We start from the raw sequence: 23,822 nt of genomic DNA on the forward strand, positions 1-23,822 counted from the left end.
AATAATCCTACATTATCTTATCAGGAAAGTACTGATTCTACGATATTTTGCGAATCGATTGTTTTTTAATGAAGATAATTCCAATATTTATGGAAAACAGTTCTGAATGTATCATGAGAAAAAGGTTCAATGGTAACGATAATAATAATACTCATTTATTGTTCAAAGCTTTCAATAAGGCATAACGGAAAAATTATATTTCACATTCCTTATTATCTTAATTTGCAATTGATAAATCTGAATATATCAATCATATAGTTGACCTAGGGTCAGTAAATAGTAAATCGCGACATGTGCATATTAATGTGAATTTCAGCTGATCTATAGAATTATTCACAATCACGGAGTTATCAATTTTTAATATAGGTCCAATGATTTTTTGGTTTCAGCTGATGATCAAACTGGGCGAAATTTTGAATCTTGGATTTAAAGAATCGATTATAAGTAAATGTAGTAATATATATTTCACAGTATTGATATTATTCACGTTGTCATAGTGGGGTAGTATGCATAAGCTCTATAAATCAGAAGAGAAATACTAAGATAAATAATTTCGTGAAACAATTGACAATGATGCGAAGAATATTTTTGTACTCCTTTCAGTTCATAATTTATTAAACCGTAGCCTTATTTTATGATAAATATGTATTTATTGAGTTCAGTTCAATGAATCAAAAATGTCTAGTGATCAAATTATAAAGTCAAAATAATTGCGAAAGAAAAAGAAACAATCGACATACGTCAAAAGAATGAAATGTCCAAATATGTGCGATACTCTACATGAATACTTATACTGGGTGTTTTTTGAGGATTCAGTTGAGGTTCATATTTTCGTTTTCAACCTCTATTCTTATTAGTGGCAACCAGGTAAGATCCATTTTCACAAAGCTGTTTCCTTGGTGATGATTTTTTAGTTCCACTCCATCATATAGCGTGATCAATAGTCAATTTTGGAATATGCTCCGCCATCCCCGGATAGGGGGTGATTCACGTTATAAAACAAAATGTTAATTGAAAGGGGTTATATTTTTAAGAGAGATAATTTTTTGTATGAAGAAAGAGGAGCAGAAAACTGAATAGCGTTTTTAACCCAAACCAATGTAATTTCAACCTTTCTTAATTATGCATGCCACATCGGTTTGTGAGACCGCTTAAATTTATTTTTTCGCTCCATAATTTCAATTTTGCAGTAATTCCTAAGATATTAATTTGGATAGAATGGTGTAGGTAATTATTATGTGCATGAAATGCCTAAGGTAACTAATATATTTATCTGGTAATGATTCATTAGTATTGTATCTGCTTACATAGCTTTCCAATTACCACATTACATACTCTAACACATGTAGAGTAGAGTATAGTAAGCTGTAATATAGACATATGCCATTGATGCGGGCTTCTTTGTAGATCTCTAAATGAAGAGCAGTATGTAGTGAAATGTTTTCTTATAAGATGAAAGAAACCTTTATCAGATGAGCAGTGAGTTGAGATGTCCTAACAGATTTGGAAAACGAAAGGAAAGCAAGCACGCCGAGTCTGGAAGAGAGCAATTTAAATGTCATAAAATACCAAAAGATCAAGAAAGTAGCATACATCTTGTTATATATCCTATTTATGTGGTTACTACAAATTGTGTGAGATGAGTCAGGACTCACGAGATATAATTACGAAGTATTTGATACAACATAATATTCAAATGTAATAAGTTTAAATCATTACCTATATTATCTATCTTCATTCGTTCATGGTGTTTCATCAAAATATAAGAAGTACCCTCAAACATATCGATAACCTTTAAATTTTATGAAGTCAAATTGATTCCAGATTTGATTGATGTATATCAAGTGAAACATTTGAAATTTCCCATGTCACGCACCTTCAGTTAAGCAATTATGATTAACTCAATAAAATAATAATGTGTTGATAAATTGGAATGATGGTGTTATCATCTAACCCATTATTCGATTTATTCCTGTAAAACAACCCAAGCTGAAGTTGTTTTGAACAAAACCAGATTATACTCATCTCTTTGTTTCACACACCCCCTCAGTCAAAATTATCAGATTAAAAGTCATTATTTCCTGGGGGATATGTATTTAACCATTTCGCTACTAAAGGGTCTTATATGTTCCATGAGGTTTTAGTTCTTAAAAATACGGCACTATTTTTTTTTTCAATATTAATTATTTCCAATGAATCATCGATTAACGCTACTTTCTTGGCAAAATTTTACAAACTAAGAAATAGTAGCTGGTCATCTAGGCAAAATATGGATTGGGACAAATACCTAAGCATTTATGCATAGTGCTTTATTGTGAAATCAAATGCAATTTATGTATGGTAGGATGCAAAACATAACCTACATAAAGGAACATACTAGGAACAAATAGTTGTGCGTTTCTCTTTCTTTTTTTCGGAACAGCTGCGACACCGTTTTCTAGTTTTTGTAACGACAGGTAAGTGTTCACCAACATTTATGAGATTTTTCGATGCAATATTCGACCGACTTTATACGCGTTTTCTGATAACATTGGCATTTCTACGGCCTGTTGCAATTAGCGATTCGGCAAGATTTATGAGGAAACTAAGAAATGGAAGTTTTGGGTTATTACGCAGTTCTTTACAAATAATCCAAGCGTTCACAGCAGAGGTCAAAAGAAGCTTGTAAAAAACTTTTTTCCACCATTTTGTGGATTTTCTATCGACCGGTAAACTGGTATGACAAAGTCACTCCGCCCATGTTAGCGTTATAAAATTGTATTGCTTCGGGGAATTGTAAATTCATTTTAGAACCATCTTTTGACTTTCGGCTAATTACAACCCTTTTATCTGTATGGCAGTTGCTAAGGATCATAACTTCCTTTGTGTCCTGCCAAAGAAATCCTATTGTTCCATTACCATTTGCCATGCTTTCCATTTCCCCTCTCTTTTTTTTCTTCTTTTCAAATTTTGGCATATTTTTTCTTGAGAATATAGATGTTCCAACTACTGGAAATGGTAACGTATCAACCAGATTCACAGGAGTAAAAAATCGGTCAAAACAAAAGGACACTTCTGGACCTTTTACAGTTGAAGTAAGTTTCTTTACAACTCGTTCGCCTAGAGTTCCACCAGCTGGTTCATTTTATTTTCCACAATAAATGTTGAAATCGTAAACATAGCCTGATTTTGCATCACAAAGTTGCCAAATTTTTATACCACGTTTTATCGGTTTCAATGGTAGATATTGTTTCAAAGCTGATCTGCCTTTGAATTAGGTCATTGATTCGTCAATAGATTGGTGCGTAGATTCTGTTCTTGACTTGCGGAATGTACTTTTCAGACAATTAACCACATCTTCAATGTAATAAAGTTTGCTACAGTTTTCTGGTTTATTCGGAGAGGTAAAATATAGTTTGCTTACTAGAAGCTGAAATCTGTCTGGAAATAGCCTGTTTTATAGCTTCATTGCCTAAAGATTTATTCGTAGACCAATAATGATGTATTGAAGGAACTTTATTATACGCCATAATAAAAAGACAACCTATGACAATTTTTATTTGACGTGCATCGGTTGGTTTGTATTTTTTATGTAGGTTCTTACTAGCTTTATTCGCAATTTCTAAGCGCTCATTTGTGCACTGAGCAATGTAGTTGAATAAACTATTTGGAAACAATTTCATGAAAATATCCAACTCGGATGACCCACGGTTCCAATCTGCCAAGACAAAACATGATTTATCAATTGGAATTTTCATGCGCGGAACAAAACCTTCGCTAACTTCTTCCATCCAATGAGAACAGGATCTTTCTTGTGTGGAACGGGGGAAGAATTATCATCAGGTACATGTACGTCAGATATATCACTCTCATTACTCTCGGAAGAGCTGGAGTAATATAAATCATTCGGTTTTCCGGTATTAGTTTTCTCTAGAATTCGAAATTTTCTGGGTCTTTCAATATCTGACTCACTGTCTGAGTCAGGCTCAGACAGTGATCAATATACTCGGAACCGCTATCTTGGAATGGATCCTCAAGTGACTCCACATCTGATAAATGTTCAGCTATGAAATTTAGTTGTTTTTCATCCAAACGTTTTCTGAAACAAAAATGAACACTCTGTATAGATATTACTACTGGGACATAATACGCCCACAATAGAATACGAATGGGACATATGTATCCCATAAACCCGTAAACTAAAAATTCTGTAAAGAAAAGGACTAAAATCAAAAATATGTATGTTATATGCCTTAAATAAAAACTTCCTGTGCACCAAAACAAATAATGAGAATAACTGATGTTATAGGTTAGTAAAGTCGAATTTTACGCGCGCACATTGATTGTCGGTACTCTCAGAACGGTTGGGACAGTGTCAAATCTGGATTATGATGCGTTCAAAGGCTAACAGTATTCCACAAGCTTTTAATGGAACATATATAGCCCAATAGTAATTTTCAACCAATATTTTTTATTTATAGCCGTATTGAAAGGGTTAAATAACACGAAAGGGTTGAAGTGACGGTGCTGCGGGTAGAAAAAAAATCGATTACCCTGTCAATTTTTCCACTACTTACTTAAATAACTTTTTTCTGATTTCGGGTGATGACATATTTGTCTTGAATTGTATTATTCAACAATAATTTTTTTCTTCGGAGCTTTCCAATCAGTTCCGTTTCCGAAAGGTTCTCAGTTCTCCTAGCAACGCTGTCTGAGTTTCTGAGATCTGACTTTTTTCAAAGTGAATAATCATTAATTTTCAACAAGGAGACAGTTTATCTGAGTGAGTTCCAGTTCGTTTTTGATACATTATTTTCGTTGTTTGATACATCAGCTCGTCTCAGTGCTTGACTCGATTTTTCAAAATTGCTTGCTTTATTTTTTATCCTTTGGGTATTTAAGTGAAAGATAGAAACTGTCTTTCTATTGACTTTCCAAAATATATTTATCATCACAAACATTCCATGGTGTTCCTGAACAAACAATTGAACTTTACCGATTCTGACGTATTTTTATCATTTTCAGGATTCCCAAACGAGGACACCTTTGAAATGAGTTTTTAATTAACTCAACTCTGTTGAACGTCTCAAAAATCAATTTATGAATTGAGAGTCGTACTAGTTACGTTGAAACTGGAAGATTGACTTCGACTGACAATACTATGAACTGTTTTCCAGTCAATGTTTTGTTTTATGTACACACTTAATAATGAATAATACACTTTTCTGGGAGCTAATATTAATATACTCTCGATAAGAAAATAATATTTAAGAGTACACTTTATTTCTACAAATATTATAATAAATACATTGCTATACCAGTTTATGATTCTAATTGACTAGAGTATTATAGCAACAATTTCTGAGAAAACTGTTTATTGCCCAATTCATTATATTGCTTATTTTATTACAATAAAATTATGTTATTCTACATTAAACTTCTGACTAGATCATGGTCTTCTTATAGTTTTTCATCGACATAAACCAGTACCAGTTTATAAAAAAAGTGAAATTTATATTTCAACAGCTAGTACTATATTTTCCCAAAACCTTTCATCAAAGAATACTTTGTAACTAGTAACAGAAAAGTATGTCCATATTTAATAGTGTACTGAGCTATGTTAAAACTACTAGAAGACTAAAAATTGTTTTATGGAATTTTGTGTCATCATTTCAAGGCATAAATGTCATGCCCTAGTTAGATATACATCATAAAAAGAACAGTTAACATTACCCAGCAACTCACAATTTATATAATCAATAAAATGCACGAGTGTATTCACCATCAACACAATAAATATTTTGAAAACAGAATCAGTTAAGATTTCAGATCATTATTTCCCAGTCATGTTTCCTAATGGTATAAATGACAAATCGCATGTCTGCTTAGGCATCGCAAACTGAATAAAATAGATTCCAATTCGGATATGAGTTGCTTATTATGAATTCGCCTAACCAGTTGTGAATGAATTTAACATGAACAAATTTATTATAACATACGAGTAAATATCATACCTAACAAGACTGTGTCAAAGCTATTTTCCGGGCTATTTTGAGGTGTTCTGCAGGTTTTATGCTTTTCGTCTAGGACTACGGTGGATACTACAAAAGACGGACGAAGTGTTCTGGTTGTCCTTAAAGCAGATACTACAGAATTGGTTCGGATTCCCGAATGTATTCCATTGCTGGTGTTCATGACTCATTTCCTTTTGGTTGAATTGAATGACTTGATACGAGAGCAACTGATTGCAGGTAGCCAGAATTTATTGATGTTGTTTCGGGTAAAAATGTTTTTGTGCCTCTGAATTTCTATCGCCTTCCTATTGTTATTGAATAGTAACTCTGAGATTCGAGGACATGGGTCTCTTCAAACGCGATAACGCGGAACCTTCTCTAAGCGCTTCCGCTACTTTCCATTTCTTTTCGTGTTTCTGATGTAAACTGATCCAGAGCTACAAGGAATTCAGTAAACCACTGGTGTTGCTGAAGGCCCTATGGTGTTGTTAGTTGACGTTAGAATCTCTCCGATGATTTTAGTTGGCGTGAATACAGAGTTTACGTTGTGTTTCTCTAGAACTCCTTTGATTCAGTCGATAACATTCAGAAAGCTCTTTCATTGACAGGAGTGACTATTGGGAGAGGTGAAGGAATTTTTTTTTCTAAAGCTATCGCGCGATCGAAATCAGTTTCGCTATACCCACTTCTGCGTTTTTCGAAAAATTGAGTTGCTCGGGGACACTTCCGGTGGGCTGTCTCAAGGGAAGTTTTTGTTACTAGTCTTTTCGTTCGTAGTTGGTGGTTGGTTTCCTTAACCGTTCACGACCAAATGCCCTATTATCTTCACGTCTGTTTACTGGTACATCTGAAAAGGCGATGGTTGCTTGGGTTTCTATTGTGAATTGAATTTTCGAGTTGGTGGGGTTCAGATATGCAAGAAACTTATTTAGTTGCTTCTCACACTCCGATCCGGTGGGCTGTCTCAAGGAAAATTTTTGTTACCCTCCTTTTCGTTCGTGGTTGGTTTCCTTTACAGTTCACGACCTAAAGCCCTATTATCTTCAAGTCTGTTTACTGGTACATCTGAAAAGGCGATGGTTGCTTGGGCTTCTATTATGAATTGAATTTTCGAGTTGGTGGGGTTCCGATATGCAAGAAACTTATTCAGTTGCTACTCACCGTAGTGCCATACCACGAACCTGCCATTAATGTAACGCAGCCAACTATGGCACAATTTTTTTATGAAAAAGTTTGCCACCACTGAACCCATTGCGGACCCATCTGTTTGTTCATAGAAAACTATCCCAATTGAAATACTTCTATAATGCATGCTTTAAGAACAACAATACCCTAATCTCTTTTGATAATATCTATCGTAGTTGTAGAGGACACGTCACGTATAAAACCTGCAGACCACGACCAACAAACAGAATAACAGCTTTGGCAGTATCAAGTACATATCATCCAGTATTATCATTGTATGAAGTAAATGACATCAAAACCAAATAGATTTCGGTAGTGTTAGTGTTCTCGTATTTATCATATTACCAGTTATAGTTGTATTTTTGCTTAGTGAGGTATAATTATGTATCCTGTTGGGCAGGAATGAGTTCATTTCAATTTACTACCAATACAATGATTTTTTCTTAATGAATTATTTCACATAGAACCTGACCCACTTCCATTCCCGCCATTATTCCTAGATATTTCGGCCTGTAAGGTTTGTTGCTGCTGTAGGAACTTCGCAGCGGCAGGAAATCCTTGAAGGTCGAATCCAGGAGGTGCGACTATTGCTGCCCCTACTGCAGCACCTGCAGTTCCTTGGAGGTAAGCGATGAGCCTCTTCATTTCTTCCAAAGCATTGGCTTGCATGAGTATGTAATTTTTGGCTAGAAGAAGGGTTGCAATTTTGGACAGCTTACGCACAGACGGAGAATGGGCGTATGGGATGACGGACCTATGAAGTTATAATATTAATTCATATCAACGATATGTCTATATTCCATATTATTTCCATATTGTATGTTGGAGTTTGTATATACAGTGTGACACACTGAAGATAAAGACACCCCTGTATTTTAGTCATTTTTGAAAGCAGACACTTGATTTTTGGTAGAGGCATAAACCTTCATGGGCCGCACTTTTCGAAATACTTAGCATGAGTAACAGCCCTAAACCCTGCCTACTGCGATTTCGCGAAAAGAGCAATTTCTCGATATTTTGCTTAGCATGGGAGATACCGAAATTAATTGTCACGATTTCTCCTCCAATTGTTGTGAGAGGAGACCTCAGTATCATATTATTAAGCATTGTTCTGGCAAAGATAGAAGAGTTTGAAGTGTGCATTCTTTCTCCATTTTAGTACTACCTACTGCAGAAACAACATTCTATGGTATTGAATCATGATTGCAATGATTTTTGGCGTGACTTTGATACAAAACATACAACACAGACAATGTTGTTTCGACCCGTCATGATGGAACCACGAATGCATTGTTGGACTCAATTTTCTTTGAAAGGCAAGGACGGATGTCTCCTTTTACAGAGACGTTGTCTACACGATTGACCAATGACTTAATCCACGAATATCGTTTAAAAACAAAGCTACCAAAGGCGCGGTCAATGCAAAGCCAAGCTTTGATAACGGTCAACATATTACTATCAAGCAATGTTTAACATAACATTTTAGTCAACTGAGATAGTCTATTGTTTCTCTCATATTTTCCTTGTGAAAAAATATATTTTTTCAACGACTTTACCCGACGTCATTTCAATTGACATGGAGATACACCAAAGTAAAACCTAACAATAAACCTTGCTTTAATACAAGCTGTGTGACTGTTGAAAAGTAATTGCTTCAAAACCTTTCCCAACATGGTAGGCTGTGGAACCCTTGCTTGAAAATAAAAAACAAATAAGTAGAATCATGAAACAAGTGATCCCAAAGCGAAGGAATATCTTTTTTCCGGCCTTTGGCTGTCTACCAGTATTGTACCGCTTATTGGTTCACACTTTTTTTCTGTCTGACTGAAAGCTAGTGAAAGTTCGCTTCTCAAAAATTACTCCTAACAGTTTCTGCATGGTATACTTTATAACCCCTATTTGTCTGAATGTCCGTCATTGATAACAAAAACAAGCAAAGCAACAAAAATTTATGATTTTTGTGGAAACATTTGTTTCATTTGCGACCCTTTACGACACTTTACAACACAGCCGAAGGGAATTGAACATCTTTCCCTTTTTTATCAATAATTTCATTGCTTCTGATGCCTTTTGAAGTTTTCCCCAATCCTTGAATAAAGACACCAAGAACTCGGATGGTACATGTTGTTCGGATAGAACAATTCCCATAAAAATATCTTTTAAACAAGTGTATTTTTCATCATTGCCTCCCATTTTACGTGTGGTATAGTTTTTAAAGATAATATGGTAGATATTTATTATAACATACCTAAGTTCATCCAAAGCATCATTCAAATCGTGCATTCTTCTTCGTTCTCTTGCATTTATGTTCAGGCGAACAGTTTTTCCTTGGCGGTTTTTGCCTTTAGAAGATTGGGGATTTTGAGGATTTTGCAGCCGTAAATCTTGACTCCTTAAAAACGGAAAAAAAATTCAATCACAACAAAACATGTTTTGATCTTCCATTTAAACTATTAGAGTTCAGATAATTGTCTTATTTGCCTTCCTATAATCCGTGTAATTAGAGAAAGTATCTCAACTTCAACAGAAACATTTATTTTCTCAAATAGTTCCATTTTCCACCAAGGAATCCCAATCATTCAATGGATCATCGATGCAAATACTCTACAGACATACGTACCTAGATCCCTGTGTAGAACATCCTGGATCAGGATTGTTTTCATCTGAAGGTGGTCCATGACTAGCAATATTTGGTTGGCATCCCTGAAAGTAGAATCCGCCAAGTCCCACTGCTCCCAGAGGGGTTCTCCTACCAGGAATCTGACTATCTTCTGGTGTATTTGACGGAAATTGTGTGAAGCTGGATTGATCCAAAGCAGCTGCAGATTGAGATGAACCAGCTCCTGTTGCTGTGCTGGCCGTCTGGGTACAAAAAAAAAGTGGTTGAGAAGGAAATGGAGAAGTCGAATAATGCTTGTAGGTTAGAAAATTCCAACACAGTTCCAATGAAATTAGAATAGAAATTTACGATAATGAACAGTGAATTGGGTATTTTTGTTATCTACAATTCCAGTAATAAAATATTTAAAATAATGCATCACGTCAGGAGCAGATAACACCAATCGAAACATAAGTTTGTAAATAAAAAATGATTTCGTTCACGTGGTATTTAATTTTTGGGTATTCCCAGATTATCCAACATCAAAATGTTCTCATACTTACCATCTTTGATGAATGAGAACATCTATTTAAAAACTATAAATGTAGTCAAACAATTTTTCAGCCAAATGAAGCATACATTATTTTTATAATATTTCTTTCCAACAAATATTTGACGTGATTATTAAGACTACTACATAACTCTTTTATTTACATATCGATTGAAATGAATCAGACACTAAATGTTAAGTGAAGCTTACTAATATGATAGTGAAAACCTTTACCAAATCGATGAAGCCACACAAATGCAGTTTTTCTCAAATATCTTCCATGTTTAGACAATGATCAGTTACTCTTATATGTATTGATTTTGAGCCTTCCAATGATACAAAAAAAAATGAAGTCACATATTAAAATTGTTTGGATTTGATTGCTGAATTCAATCAACCAGATACTTTACTCATTTGAGCAGCTTTTTGGGAGTGGCAGAACCTCAGATTGAATATACCAAAAATAACTTTTTTCTACACCAAAACTTTGATATGCTTTCTACCGCAAGCATTAGAACAGAAAAGATGCATTAAAAAAGATGAGTGAAAGAAAGTATTTCACAGTTTCTGAGTTGAGGGTCAAATTACGAGAAAATACTTCATCTTGAAAATTCAATATATATATATATATATATATATATATATATATTTTTTTTTTTGAATGATGCAACTAATTTTCCTTTATTTTCAGTATTTCAATATTAAATTTTACAAAAAGGATTTGAAGCTTTATGTCTTCTAATAATTATCTGCGAGCGCTTTCGACAGTTGGTAGTAGTGTCATCTTCTAGGCACTCCTCAAACTATATTGAGGAGTATTCCTGAGACAATTTTAAGAAAAAAGTCTATATGAATTTGTGTCCGAAAATGCTTCGTTTCAGAGATACGGGGTGTTGAAATTGAATTTTTTGTTCGCTTATTGAAAGTAACTCTTGCAAAAAATGAGTTATTTGCAAGAAATTCGATAACCGGTTTTTTTTTGACGTGGGAAATCATAATTTCCTATTAATTTTCATGTAACATCTAAAGGGCACTGCGTACGCTGTCATTATTTATTTCGAATTGCCCTAACTTTTTTTACAGTAAACTTTTGGTACTTTTCATGAAAAAACCTAATTGTCACCTTTTCCAAGTATGAAAGGTACACCTCCTCAACAACGCTGGAGGCAGGGCTGTTGCCATGGGGAAAGCCTCCATCCCCTGCTTTTTCGACTTGGGAAAAAGTTGTTATGTTTTGGGCCATGAAGATAGAAAAAAATAATAGTAAAAAAATGAATAAAAATTAAAAAATAAAAATGAGAGAAAAGAAAAGGAGAAGTAATAAAAAAAAGGGAAATAACCAGGAGAAGGTTGGGATTTCCCAACATGCATAATTTGAAGAGAATTTTGAGTTGTTTGAAATCTTCAAAAAATTTTAATTGCTCCCAAGTAAGAAAACAGTCCTGAACAGTTCACAAATTTTGAAGTGACAATTTTACAAAATTCCCAAATTTTCGCTGTTTTTTCGACTTGGAAAAGTTGGGAAATTTTGGGCCGTGAAGATAGAAAAAATAATAGTAGAAAACAATAAGCACAATATTATTTGAGTGTTGTGTCCTTTCATTTGTATTGAATATTCCTATACATGGTGGGTATGGTGGAAGACCAAGGACCTTGGTCCAAAGTAGAATAATTCCCATTATTATTTTTATAATCACCAAAATTTATTTTTGTTTGTGCTTACCCTAACGGGCATAAGCATTCAAGCATTCAGCCAATCTTTGGATAGCTAAGTAAGATTAATATTAAGATTACTATTAGGATTAATAATTATATAAAATTAATATTAAGATTAATATATCACAGTAGTAATCAATCCCTCGGCTTTCATTTCTTCGAAAGTTGTGAAATTTTGCTGGTGTAGTTGGGAAAATTTGGATTTCCTCCCCCTGGTTTTTCTTTTCGCTACGGCCCTGGCTGGAGGTGATCGGTTTCGATATATTTACAATTTTCTATATCGATGCATATTACTTTATAGCCAAATTTGATTTCAATAATTTTTGTCACTCTTCGCTTGCAAATTAAGTTAATTAAATCGAGTAGGATATGAAAGTTTGTTTATAAAAATAGAAGTTCGCTGTCACATTTTTAACTATTAACTGACAAATTCACAGTTTGGAGTTTATAAAGTGATTTTTTGGTACCATGCCCGACTTTACGAATGCTGAAATTGCTGATATGGTTTTTGCATACGGCTTGGCTGACGGAAATTCAAGCGAGGCCAGACGCATCTATTAGGAAAGGTATCCCCAACGCGTGATGCGTGATATTCGAGGTGGAACGATTAAACTCTCAGGACTGATGGAAATGCTCAAAATGCACCTATCACCTGAATGGGGTTTGCCAAAGTCATATACACTGTCCGCCACTCGCGAAGGAACACCCCATTTTTATGGTAAAACATATTAGGGGGTAAAATAGGCTCAAAGTTCCTTCAGATTCGTGATCAGGACTACCAACTTACTACGAATACACTTTTTTCCTGAAAAAATGTCAGTCCTGAAAAATCCGAATTTGTCTCACTTCTTAAGGAAACACCCCGTATCTTCCGTAATATTCGAGGTGGAACGATGAAACTCTCAGGACTGATGAAAATGCTCAAAATGCACCTATCACCTGAATGGGGTTTGCCAAAGTCATATACACTGTCCGCCACTCCCGATGGAACACCCCATTTTTATGGTAAAACATATTAGGGGGCAAAATAGGCTCAAAATTCCTCCAGATTCGTGATCAGGACTACCAACTTACTACGAATACACTTTTTTCCTGACAAAAATTCGGTCCTGAAAAATCCGAATTTTGCTCACTTCTTATGGAAACACCCCCGTATCTTCCGTAATAATTGAAGTAGATTTTTTTTTTGTTTTGACATCAAAACATGAACGAAATTGTTCAAGAGAAACTCGACTTTTGTTTTCACATAAATAATTATTTTTTATTTTGTTGTCAGCAAAGTTATTCCTTCTCAATAAGAGAGAAAATGGTAATTTTGTAAGAGGAACGGAAACATGTAATCAGTGAGGTTTTTTATTTTCTCATTATTTAAAAAAAACAAGGATATTTTGTGGCGAAAAATGTTCTTCGAAGTACTACTTTCAAAATCACATTTTCAATTAAAAAACAAAACAATCAATTTCAAATGATTTAACAGTTCACAATTTTAAATTTTCGTGCCTTTTATTAAATTTCCCTCCAATCGAACACATTTTTCTATGCGCCTTCTATTATTTCCTCCAACTCTTCTCAGTTCTCTACGTGTGATTTCTCTACACGCTTGTATAATTCTTGCACGGAGATCTTCCTTATTTGTGGACCTATCCTTATAAACTTTATTTTTCAAGTTTCCCCATAAATAAAAATCCAGTGGAGTTAAATCTGGGGATCGTGGTGGGCGTACTACGAGAGGGCTAGATAGATTCCTAGATAGATAGGATAGATTCCTAGATAGATTCCTAGTCAACCAAACCCTTGTTATGCCACTATTGTGAACTGGTGAACCATCTAACTGAAAAATCATGATGTGTCTCACATCCAAAGGTAGTTCTTCCAACACATCGGAAAATGCATTTTCGAGAAAATTAACGAATAGTCGTCCGTTTAAATTTTGATCGAAAAAAAATGGCCCGATAATAGTTTTGTTCAGGGTACCACACCACACATTAACTTTCTGAGATATTTGGTCTCTACAATTCACCACCCAATTTGGATTTTGTTCAGCCCAAAACCTCATGTTCTGGGAAGATACAACATCATTCGTGGTGAAGATAGCCTCATCATTGTATAAGATATGCTTAAAAGAATTCCTGTCATTGAGATAATTTTCCTGCATCCATAAACAATACTCCATACGGCGGATTTCATCTCCTTCGTGCAAAGTATGTAAAAATTTGGGTTTGGAAGCATGCATTTTATGCCTCTTCAAACACCTCCATATTTTACTGCGGCTTATATTGAGTTGAAGCGATAAGTTTCTTAAACTAATTCCAGGATCAGCTTAATGAGCCGCCAATATCGTATTATCATCAATATGATGTTTTACAATTTTTCTGTCCTTTGTTACTTGGCCGGTGCTCACGAATAGATTATATATTTTATGTCCAGTTCCAGGGTATACAGCTACCTCTAGCGGGTGTCTTTTATTAAATTCAGCGGCCGCTTCACGATAAGACCTCACCCCTTCACCAACAATTAAAACAATTTCAATTTTTACTTGAAGTGACAGACGTGCCATGTTGAACTTTGTCAATCAAAATGAGCTGATATCAGTTAAAATGGGAACTTCAGAAATATTAAAATATGAACAGGTACTCACGAACAGAAAACAACTGGAACACAGGAACAATATCCAACACAAATACAGGAACAATAAACACAATGGGAACAAAAACACGGTAGAAACAACACGAACAACGGTGATTCAAAGAACAACAATACTAGAAACAACAAATGCAATGAAAACTGGTCTGGGGGTTAATACAACAAGATCTTTCAACAATATTGTCAGGTTGACAGTAAATATCAATGAGCAACTGTTTTTCATAGTGATTTTAGGGCACCGCATGATTCAATGAAAGTGATTTAATTCAATCCCTTCAAATGATTTCAGACAACAATTCAGCAAGTAGGTAAAATAATCTAAATTCTACCTGTTCACCGAGTGCGATTTTTTGTTTAAAATTAACAGTTGTTTCGGTGTTGCAATGAGTATGAAGATTAATTTTGTTTCGGATGGTAAAATGTTTCCTCAATATTTTGATAAAGGACCCCGCACATTTCTTATGAGAAATGGCTTGCCTTGAATTTTGCCGAAATTTTGATATGTTGTAGTTCTTGATGTGTTGATTGAAAGTGTCCACAGCCAAAGCTCAGAATTCTACAGTTTTCGAGATGTGAACCTTTGAATATAGATTTTTTCCATTTTTTGCAGTTTTTGCTCATCAATCGAGAGCTCTCACTTCTGGTTGGGATAGAATTTGGATGTTCAGCAACCAGAATTAGTTTTACGAATAATCTTCTTTAGTTATAATAGCTGCCGTCATCGATAATTTTTCATACACTGCTTCACACTATCTCGATAATCTGAGAATGTGGTGCTGTGACATTTTCCCCAGATAGGCTCAAAATGGATGATAGCATCTCATAGCATCTGTATCTTTCATACCTGTGAGTACTCTCCAGATAGAATGAAGGAGTTCAGGTATTGGAAGAGAACTATTTTGCGCCGTAATATGTTTTACCTAAAAATAGGGTGTTCCATCGCGAGTGGCGGACAGTGTATATCACTTTGGCCAACCCCATTCAGGTGGTAGGTGCATTTTGAGAATTTCCATCAGTCCTGAGAGTTTCATCGTTCCACCTCGAATATTACGGAAAATACGGGGGTGTTTCCATAAGAAGTGAGACAAATTCGGATTTCTCAGGATTGAAATTTTTTCAGGAAAAAAGTATAATCGTAGTAAGTTGGTAGTCCTGATCACGAATCTGAAAGAATTTGGAGCCTATTTTGCCCCCTAATATGTTTTACCGTAAAAATGGGGTGTTTCATCGCGAGTGGTGGACAGTGTATATCACTTTGGCCAACCCTATTCAGGTGGTAGGTGCATTTGGAGCATTTCCATCAGTCCTGAGAGTTTCATCGTTCCACCTCGAATATTACGAAAAATACAGGGGTGTTTCCATGAGAAGTGAGACACACTGTATAATAGCTCAAATCTGGCAAACGGCTTCAAGTATTTCTGACAATGGATATTTAGCACGCATTTTTACAACGAAAATAATTTTTTTGTACATAGATTTATTCTGATTTCAGACTTATTAAAAGTAATTAGTTACATCAAGCCATAGGACTTATTATCGATGTTGAACACAATGTTAAATTAGTTTGGAATTATTTTTTACTTTGCGTTGCTATTAAACCGTGGTTTTTTAGTTTTTTTAAAGTGTTATTTATTTTCCACTTTTTAGTTCAGCTTGCTATTTCAAGCCCCTTTGTTTTAATATAAAATATATACGCATGCGCAGACAGTGTGGTTGTCTCACTTACTCTCACACAGATACTGTGTGAGGAAATTATTTACTCCTGGCGATCCTGATCAGGATAATGAGATAAACTTATGGAATTATTGAATTTTCACCGATTCTTGATAAGTGTACAATGTTTAAAATAAATCTGTCTATTTAAAATTAGTCAAAATCGAGTCCAAAAGAGTCGATTTCAAACTAATATACAAGTGAGGTTAATAAAAGCGTGTTAATTAATAAAAACAAATATTTCGAAATATTTTGTATAGCTATTGATGTCAATTTCCATCGTTTGCTGAGACCAAAAAGTTCTCATGTATTTGGCAATATCGTTCCATAAATCATAAAAATAGTTTCAACAAATATTTGACGTAATTTCTCGAAATGATATAATATTTCTATATATGAATCGATTGTATTATTATTGATAATAACCTATGGTTGGTATCTGTTTTTGCTGAATGCTCAAAAGATAACCATGGCGACTTTCTCTAGCGTTTAGAGAAAGTTATTCAAATTCAAGGTTGATTTAAGTTCAAATTATAGACTTATTTCGGATTATCTCTGTATCTGTATAGTAGGGATGGTGAGTGTAAGCCCACAGCATTTAGGCCACATATGACCCATTGAACATCCTCCCGAGGAGTTGGCCTCCTAGGTCATCGTCCATCCTCTCCTTTCCAGGAAGGTGGACAAGTCACTGGGAGACATCTCCTTTATATCGGCACTCGCATATAGGACATGCCTGACAGTCTCATCTTCCTGTTCACACATCCTGCATAGAGGTGTGTCCACTAGCCCCATATTATGGAGGTGTTTCTTTAGTTGACAGTGGGCAGTCAAAAATCCTACTGTTAAGCGTAGTTTTTTCCTGGTCATCGCCAGATATTTCTTCGGCGCCAGCTTCCAGGGTCGCCCAAGGTGATCCTGGCAAGATTACATCCTTTAATTCCATCCCATCTCTTCAAAGACTGAGCATGGGTGTAACATTTGGCTAGTTCCGCAATTGTCGAAGTCATCAGGCCGTAGGTACAACTGGGTCCCTAAAATTCTTAGTCCAGCCGCTTCCTTGGCTAAAGAGTCGGCAATGCGATTACCTTTACCCCGGTCGTGTCCTTTAACCCACCTCAGGATGATGTTATTATCTACCAAGGCTATGACCAAGTCTTGGTGACACACTAGTACTAACCCTGAGGTTACACGTTATCTGTTCAATGCTAATAGGGCTTGTCTGCTGTCAGTGTAGATTGTTATGTTTTTACCAGAAATTCCTTTCCTGGTTATTTCTTTTGTGGTGATTGAGATACCAGCCAGTTTGTTTGGACCACGCTGGTATTTTTTCTCATTCCCCACTTAATCCTTTGGCTTAGTGATCTGGAGTACACTCCACATCGTGAACCTCCTCTTACCGGATTATATTTCAGTAAAGGTTACCGTTATATAAATGCTTCTTATTAAGAATTTTTTAGGCGGTTTTTTTTGTTCCTCGTGTATCTGTCCATTCATTTCAACTTAATGAACGTACCTTCATAATATACCTGAGTACTTGTTTGAATATATTTATTATCATTGAAAAAACAGAGTATGGTTTGGTATATTTATAATAATTTAATTTGAAGAAGATTCACAAAGTGAGTTTAGTAGATTAGGCACAAAGAAAATGTGAATTTCACTATTATTTTTTCACTAGGACACTATTCACGTATTTGAAATACTTTGATTTTCAGATGTGTTCACAAAATTGAACAAACCTGATAGAAAATGTTATCTAGCGAAACATATATTGCAATTTTGTAAACGATCAACTGAAATCTCCCAGTATTATATGAATACGTTAATTATTATGTATCAATATAATTTCCAGAATGTCTCAAAAAATGCTATTCGTTCTGTAGGCTCCTTTTCGCTATAATTGTTGTATACTTACAGCTCCCTGCCACCCCCAGCCAGGAGCTACGCCGCCTCTCAACCACTGAGGCGGTTCAACCGCTCCTCTAGAGATGGCGTGAAGAGTTGGTTCATCACCTTCAGATGAGGATTCGCAATCAAATGATTTCATTGTCAATTATCAACACTACAAACACTAATATTAGTAATCAATTCAACTGTCACATTTTTGAATGTCATTTCCTAAACCGATTTTCACAGACGTTTCAAACTGTTTACTAAACTCCATCAGGACGAAGGCAATTGTAAATTAAGATTATTACCAACATACACCACAAATTTTAGGTATTTTTGTTCATTTCATTCCTGTTTATTATATATCCAGACACACAAACCTCTTCATTTTTGGTTTTCACTAGCTTCTTTTTTCACTACTTATGATTATGTTATTCTTAATCATTGTCTTCAATTGAAAATAACAACTTCTTGTCCTTTCATGAGTCACTTTTGGACCTTTAAATTTTTAATCTCATACACAAACTAAACCACCACAACACTAGGAGAAACTAGACTTGAAAAATTGACAGATGCGACCCCATGGAGTATATTAGGGGTTAGGAAACATGAGCGTCCAGTTTAAGGGGTGTGATGTAACGCAAAAGAGAACGCAAAAACAGGTATACCGATAATGGAGTATGTGTGTGTGTGTATCTGCAAAAATAATAATTTGATATGACGAAATTATTCATACAATAAAAAAGAAATAGAAATTTCGACAGAATAAATATTTTTGAAAATTATCGCCTTGCACAATCTGAAAAAAAAATTAAATGGAGAACTTTATACAGGTATAGAGAGGGCAAACTTTCAATAAGTTACTGCGTAAATACAATGTTTTTTCCAGGGTGATCAGGGGGAACTAGAAGTTCACTGTTTCTACACCTGTATGAATTTCTCCATTTTACTTTTTTGTTTCAGACTATGAGAGGTGAGAATTTTCAGAAATATCTATAGAACTCTGATTTTTATATTTCGCTCTGGAATATTCTTGTCAACCAATCCAGATACAGTTAATTCAATACTCTTTATTTTCGAACATAAACCATATTTGCCCATAAAGGAAACTCGAAAACCAATATTTGGAATATTTCAGTTGAAGTTTCTTGAAATACATTTTGAACTCATATCTCAAATCTGTCACGAAGAAAAACTTGATGAATAATTGTAATAATACTCCAATACAATGTAATCCACACATTCATAGTAATAAATATTACGGAACTAGTTTGAATGTTTCTAACGTATTCAAAACCCTTCAGTGTGGGATTTTCACCAAACAATTATACAAAAACGCAACACGTTTTTCGCCATACAATGGAATGTAATGTAATCTATACAGATTCAGCTAGCAGATGGTGATCGGATCATGTAAATAGATATATTTATTTTAATAAACAGTAATTGAGGCGTTTTTTCAGAAATAGTCTTTTAGTTTTTCGGAACGGAACTTTCCCAAAAGTTACCTTTCCTAAAGAAAGCCAAGTATGTATAGTCCAACTTTCCGTTATTCATATAATATATAGGCGAAATATTTCTATACACTCGTAATTCTCGTATAACTCCAGCGGTTTACATTTCGCAGTGTCTTTTCAGTTACTGCTCTGTATTAGCAGATTATCTGTTGATTTAGCTTTGTTTATTTTTCACATTGTTAAAGATTGAAAACTCCTGGATGAAACATATTTTTCAGATAACTATTTTCTACATAATCCAAAGTTAACTTCTATATATAAAATGTTCCGAAACAATCTTGACTGAAGGTAATAAAAAAAAATATCTGAATGGAAAATAAATGTATATATTTGATGTTCATAACTCAAATATTAAGAGCAAGGAGAAAAAATTCAGTAAACCTTTCTCCGGAAAAAATATTTTAGACAGTTTTTTCTTTGTGAGAATACAGATTTGTGAAAAAATTAGAAATACTATTACAGACATAAACATGTTTTCTGCTTCGAGGGCTCCTCCACTAAAAGTCGAGAAAAATATTTTATTTTTATGATGATAAAACGAAAGTTGGTCAAGCCACTTGAGTTAACGTCGTAGGACATGTATCAAAATACTTTTATTTAAAACAAAAAATGCTTACAGTTATTATTTGTCACGAGGACAACTCAACTCTGGATCTGGAATGAGAATATTTATCAACCAAGAATCATGATGCATTTCGCAATGATTATTCATACCTAACAATTCAAACCGACGAATGTGATATACATTACGGAATAATTGATACGGCCAAAACTCGAAATGATTCTGGAACCGATTCCTGTCATCTCGCAACCAGCCAAACAATTCTATTCAAAACGCCAATTAGATCATTATACTTACCATCATTTGAAATAGATTCTTGCTTCCTAGTTTTTCAAAATTCCTGGAATGGAAAGTTAATAGACAAATCCTGAATTATATGTTCTAACTCGCAGTATTATGTGATTGCTAGTTTGGCTTTCCCCAAAAATCAAATTCAATGAATGTCATCTTTAAATTTTTGAAGAATATTGGTTATACTCAATTAATTCAACATTATCTTCTTAGAACATTTTGCATCTCATCCAGAACCTTTGATTCTCTTGATGACGCTTCAATGTTGACCAAATGACAATATTGTGGTATACGAGGGCAAGATATTAGTTGGGATTGAAGCAACACAGAAATTTGGTGCATTATCATTACTCAAAAATCGGTGTTGTGAGAGCAGGTGCACCACAAGATTGTATCCTAGGACCCTTACTTTTTTATTTCTGTTAAAAATATCCTTTCCAATTTCAAGACAGTCCCATTTACACTGCTTACAGATGCCACTGGTATAATAATTCAAGAATAAAAAGCGAATTATAGTACTTAGTATCTGCTGCATGAAGCATTGTGACTGATTCGCATCAAATAAACTACCATTCAACCTCTACCTCAACGCATTGAATGTAGAACTTGTCATTATTGAAAAACAAGTAAATGCGCACGTGACACAAAGTTCTTAGGTTTTGTCATTTAAATTATCGTGGCTGAAATTATCAATCAACTCAACTCCAAATTGCCAAGACATATTGGTGTCCATTTTAACATTGCTTGGTCTCAGATATAGAATATGTTGCAGATATTATTTCAGAGTATATAAGAAACTCACATCCACTAATATTCACATTCACAAAAAAACATTGTTTATACATAAGAACAAGAATGTCCTTTAAATTCACAGATCTAGACGTCAACATTCTATAAGAAATCATATAATAATTTCAGCAGAAATATATATAATTTCAGCAGTTATTGTATCAATTATTCATCAAGTTGGAAATGTGTATATGATAGTTTTATAGATTTATGGATGAGAAAGCAATGTTACATCATTCAATTTCTTGTACTACAAATTCATATTATTAATTCATGAAATAATTGACAAATTTATGGAAAACGGTGAAAAACGTTGGAATTATTTACGTGTTTCATTCAATAATTTTCAATTCAATGGAAAATAACCATTTAACCTCATAACTTATGATCTAAAATGTCAATGTTTTGTTGAAAATAGTCTTTTTCTACTGAGAGAAAATAGTTTGAGATTAAGGACTATGGTAATGACGATTACATTCAAGAAACGAGAATTGTAATGCAAAGAGAGTCTAGTATATAATGTTGGTAATAGCATTATTGCCAACAAGACAAAAAATTATTGTCTGTTGTCATTCATGTATGTTTTCATATAATGATTATATTTTGAATTTTCCTTAGATATAGTTTCTTTTGTTTCTACTTAGATAGTAGTACAGTTCAAATCCACCAGGAACTTGTTTGTTTTTTTGTTGAATTTGAAATGTTTCATTCATGAAATTATTATCGAATGTAAAATAGGAAATTCGATGACAATTGATGCTGCCATGAATAAATTCATACATTTTTTGTTCCGTAAATAATAGATGTACATATGTGACATATTCTAAAGTATTTTGATATCGAATGACCACAAAACTGAAGCCTTATAGGAATTTCATTTTACTGGAGTTACTAATTACAACTTCACCAAGCAATTAAGTTTTCAGATCCAGTAAGATCAATAAATGCGCTTCAAATTTTTTTTCGCATGATTCTTCAATCATGATTTTCAGTTACTGCCAATATGGTTTGTATATTAATGAATTTTTCTTTTTGATGCATTTAAATTAAAAGGAATGAATAATATTACTCTTATTATTCCTATTCATAGACTATTTTTGTTTTTTTAACTTTAGCAATGCCCTGTAATGTATTTGTGAACCACTATAGTTACGCCAATGTGGCCTATTCATCGGTTTTATTACGAAACACCCCTAACCAAAACACGAGTGCTGAGGAGAACAAAAGTGGAAGCTGTCGTTATGGCAACGAGGGGTGAAGTCGAGCAGTTGCGGAGTGCTGCCGTTTAGCGGAATTTAATTATACTAGCACTTTCTCCGGGAGTACGCACCAGAAATCTGGAACACGGCAAAGGGAAGTTGGAATTTGCAAGGATTTTGTAGAGCCTCAGGGCAATGACTTCAAATTAAAAATCTATGATCAAACCAAATCTATGAAAGTTATATTTAGAAATATGTATATAGAATAAACATGAGCTCAGGTTTGTCATTGTGAATCATACGAAAAGATAAATAAATTACCTTTTGATTGATCTTTTTGGAGGCGCTAAAATTCAACTTTGAAGGTTTATATTTCTCAAATTTTTACTCAAAAATTCGAAGTTATCTCGAAATTTCGAATTCATAATCGGAATTTTGACATTATTCTTGAAATATTACTGGAGTTTTTTCCAATACCATACCGTTATTTCAAAACTTCGACACGTGTTTCGATCATCAAGTGATCACCTTCAAGAGGAAGATCAAACTGGTCTTGACATGTGTAGAGGTGTTAAAATAACGGTTTGGTGTTGGGAAAAAACTACAGTAATTTCGATTTTGAACATGTAATTTCGGATTTGGAATAATGAAAAAAAAAAATTCAAATATGTTCCTATGTATGAAATACACTTTGGTTCCACGTCTTTCAGTAGCTATACAACAATGTTTGGAAGTCAAACCTTCTATTTTTCCCCTGTTCACTCAAGCGATATTTGAGAAATCATTTTATCTTTAAAAAATACTAACTCAGTAGGAATTGATTGCATCTCTACGAAAATCTTGAAAAGCATTTGTTTATATATTAGCGAACCAATAGTTTTTTAATTAATCACTCTATCGAACTCGGTGAATTTCCTGATAAACTAAAAATTGGTCTCCTCTCACCAATTTCAAAATATGGAGACCCCAGCATCATGGAAAACTACCGACCCATAACAGTACCCACGGTATTGTGTAAGGTGTTTGAGAAATGTGTGTATAATAAGATGTTTAATTTTCTGGACAAGTTCAACGTAATAACCAGGTTTCAACACGGTTTTTGACCAGGTAAGTCAACCGAAAGTGCTTTAAACGAGTTTTTTGGTTATGTCTATGATGCCCTTGATAAAAAA

The 23,822-nt window shown here is 34.2% G+C and overlaps 1 protein-coding gene across 1 annotated transcript; it reads right to left on the reverse strand.

Annotated features, from left to right (window-relative positions):
* Positions 1-5,111: 5,111 nt before the first annotated feature.
* Oli (basic helix-loop-helix family member olig) lies at positions 5,112-18,903 on the reverse strand. Its single transcript, XM_074173806.1, has 4 exons — positions 18,318-18,903; positions 9,799-10,040; positions 9,427-9,570; positions 5,112-7,932 (listed from the first exon to the last, which is right to left on the reverse strand). Exons 1-4 carry the CDS (start codon positions 18,447-18,449, stop codon positions 7,635-7,637), a joined length of 816 nt encoding a protein of 271 aa, XP_074029907.1. The 5' UTR covers positions 18,450-18,903; the 3' UTR covers positions 5,112-7,634.
* Between the last annotated feature and the right edge of the window lie 4,919 nt (positions 18,904-23,822).

Source organism: Leptinotarsa decemlineata, unplaced genomic scaffold, assembly GCF_025532065.1.
Source record: "Leptinotarsa decemlineata unplaced genomic scaffold, Ldec_3_MD MMD2_tig00000505_RagTag_RagTag, whole genome shotgun sequence".
Taxonomy (NCBI): Eukaryota; Metazoa; Arthropoda; class Insecta; order Coleoptera; family Chrysomelidae; genus Leptinotarsa; species Leptinotarsa decemlineata.

Coding starts and splice junctions, on each gene's coding strand:
- Oli (XM_074173806.1), bottom strand. CDS start 18,449: ATGAAATCATTTGATTGCGAATCCTCATCTGAAGGTGATGAACCAACT. Junction 10,041..18,317: donor GCTGGGGGTGGCAGGGAGCT/GTAAGTATACAA, acceptor TTTTGTACCCAG/ACGGCCAGCACAGCAACAGG. Junction 7,933..9,426: donor GATGCTTTGGATGAACTTAG/GTATGTTATAAT, acceptor ATAACTTCATAG/GTCCGTCATCCCATACGCCC.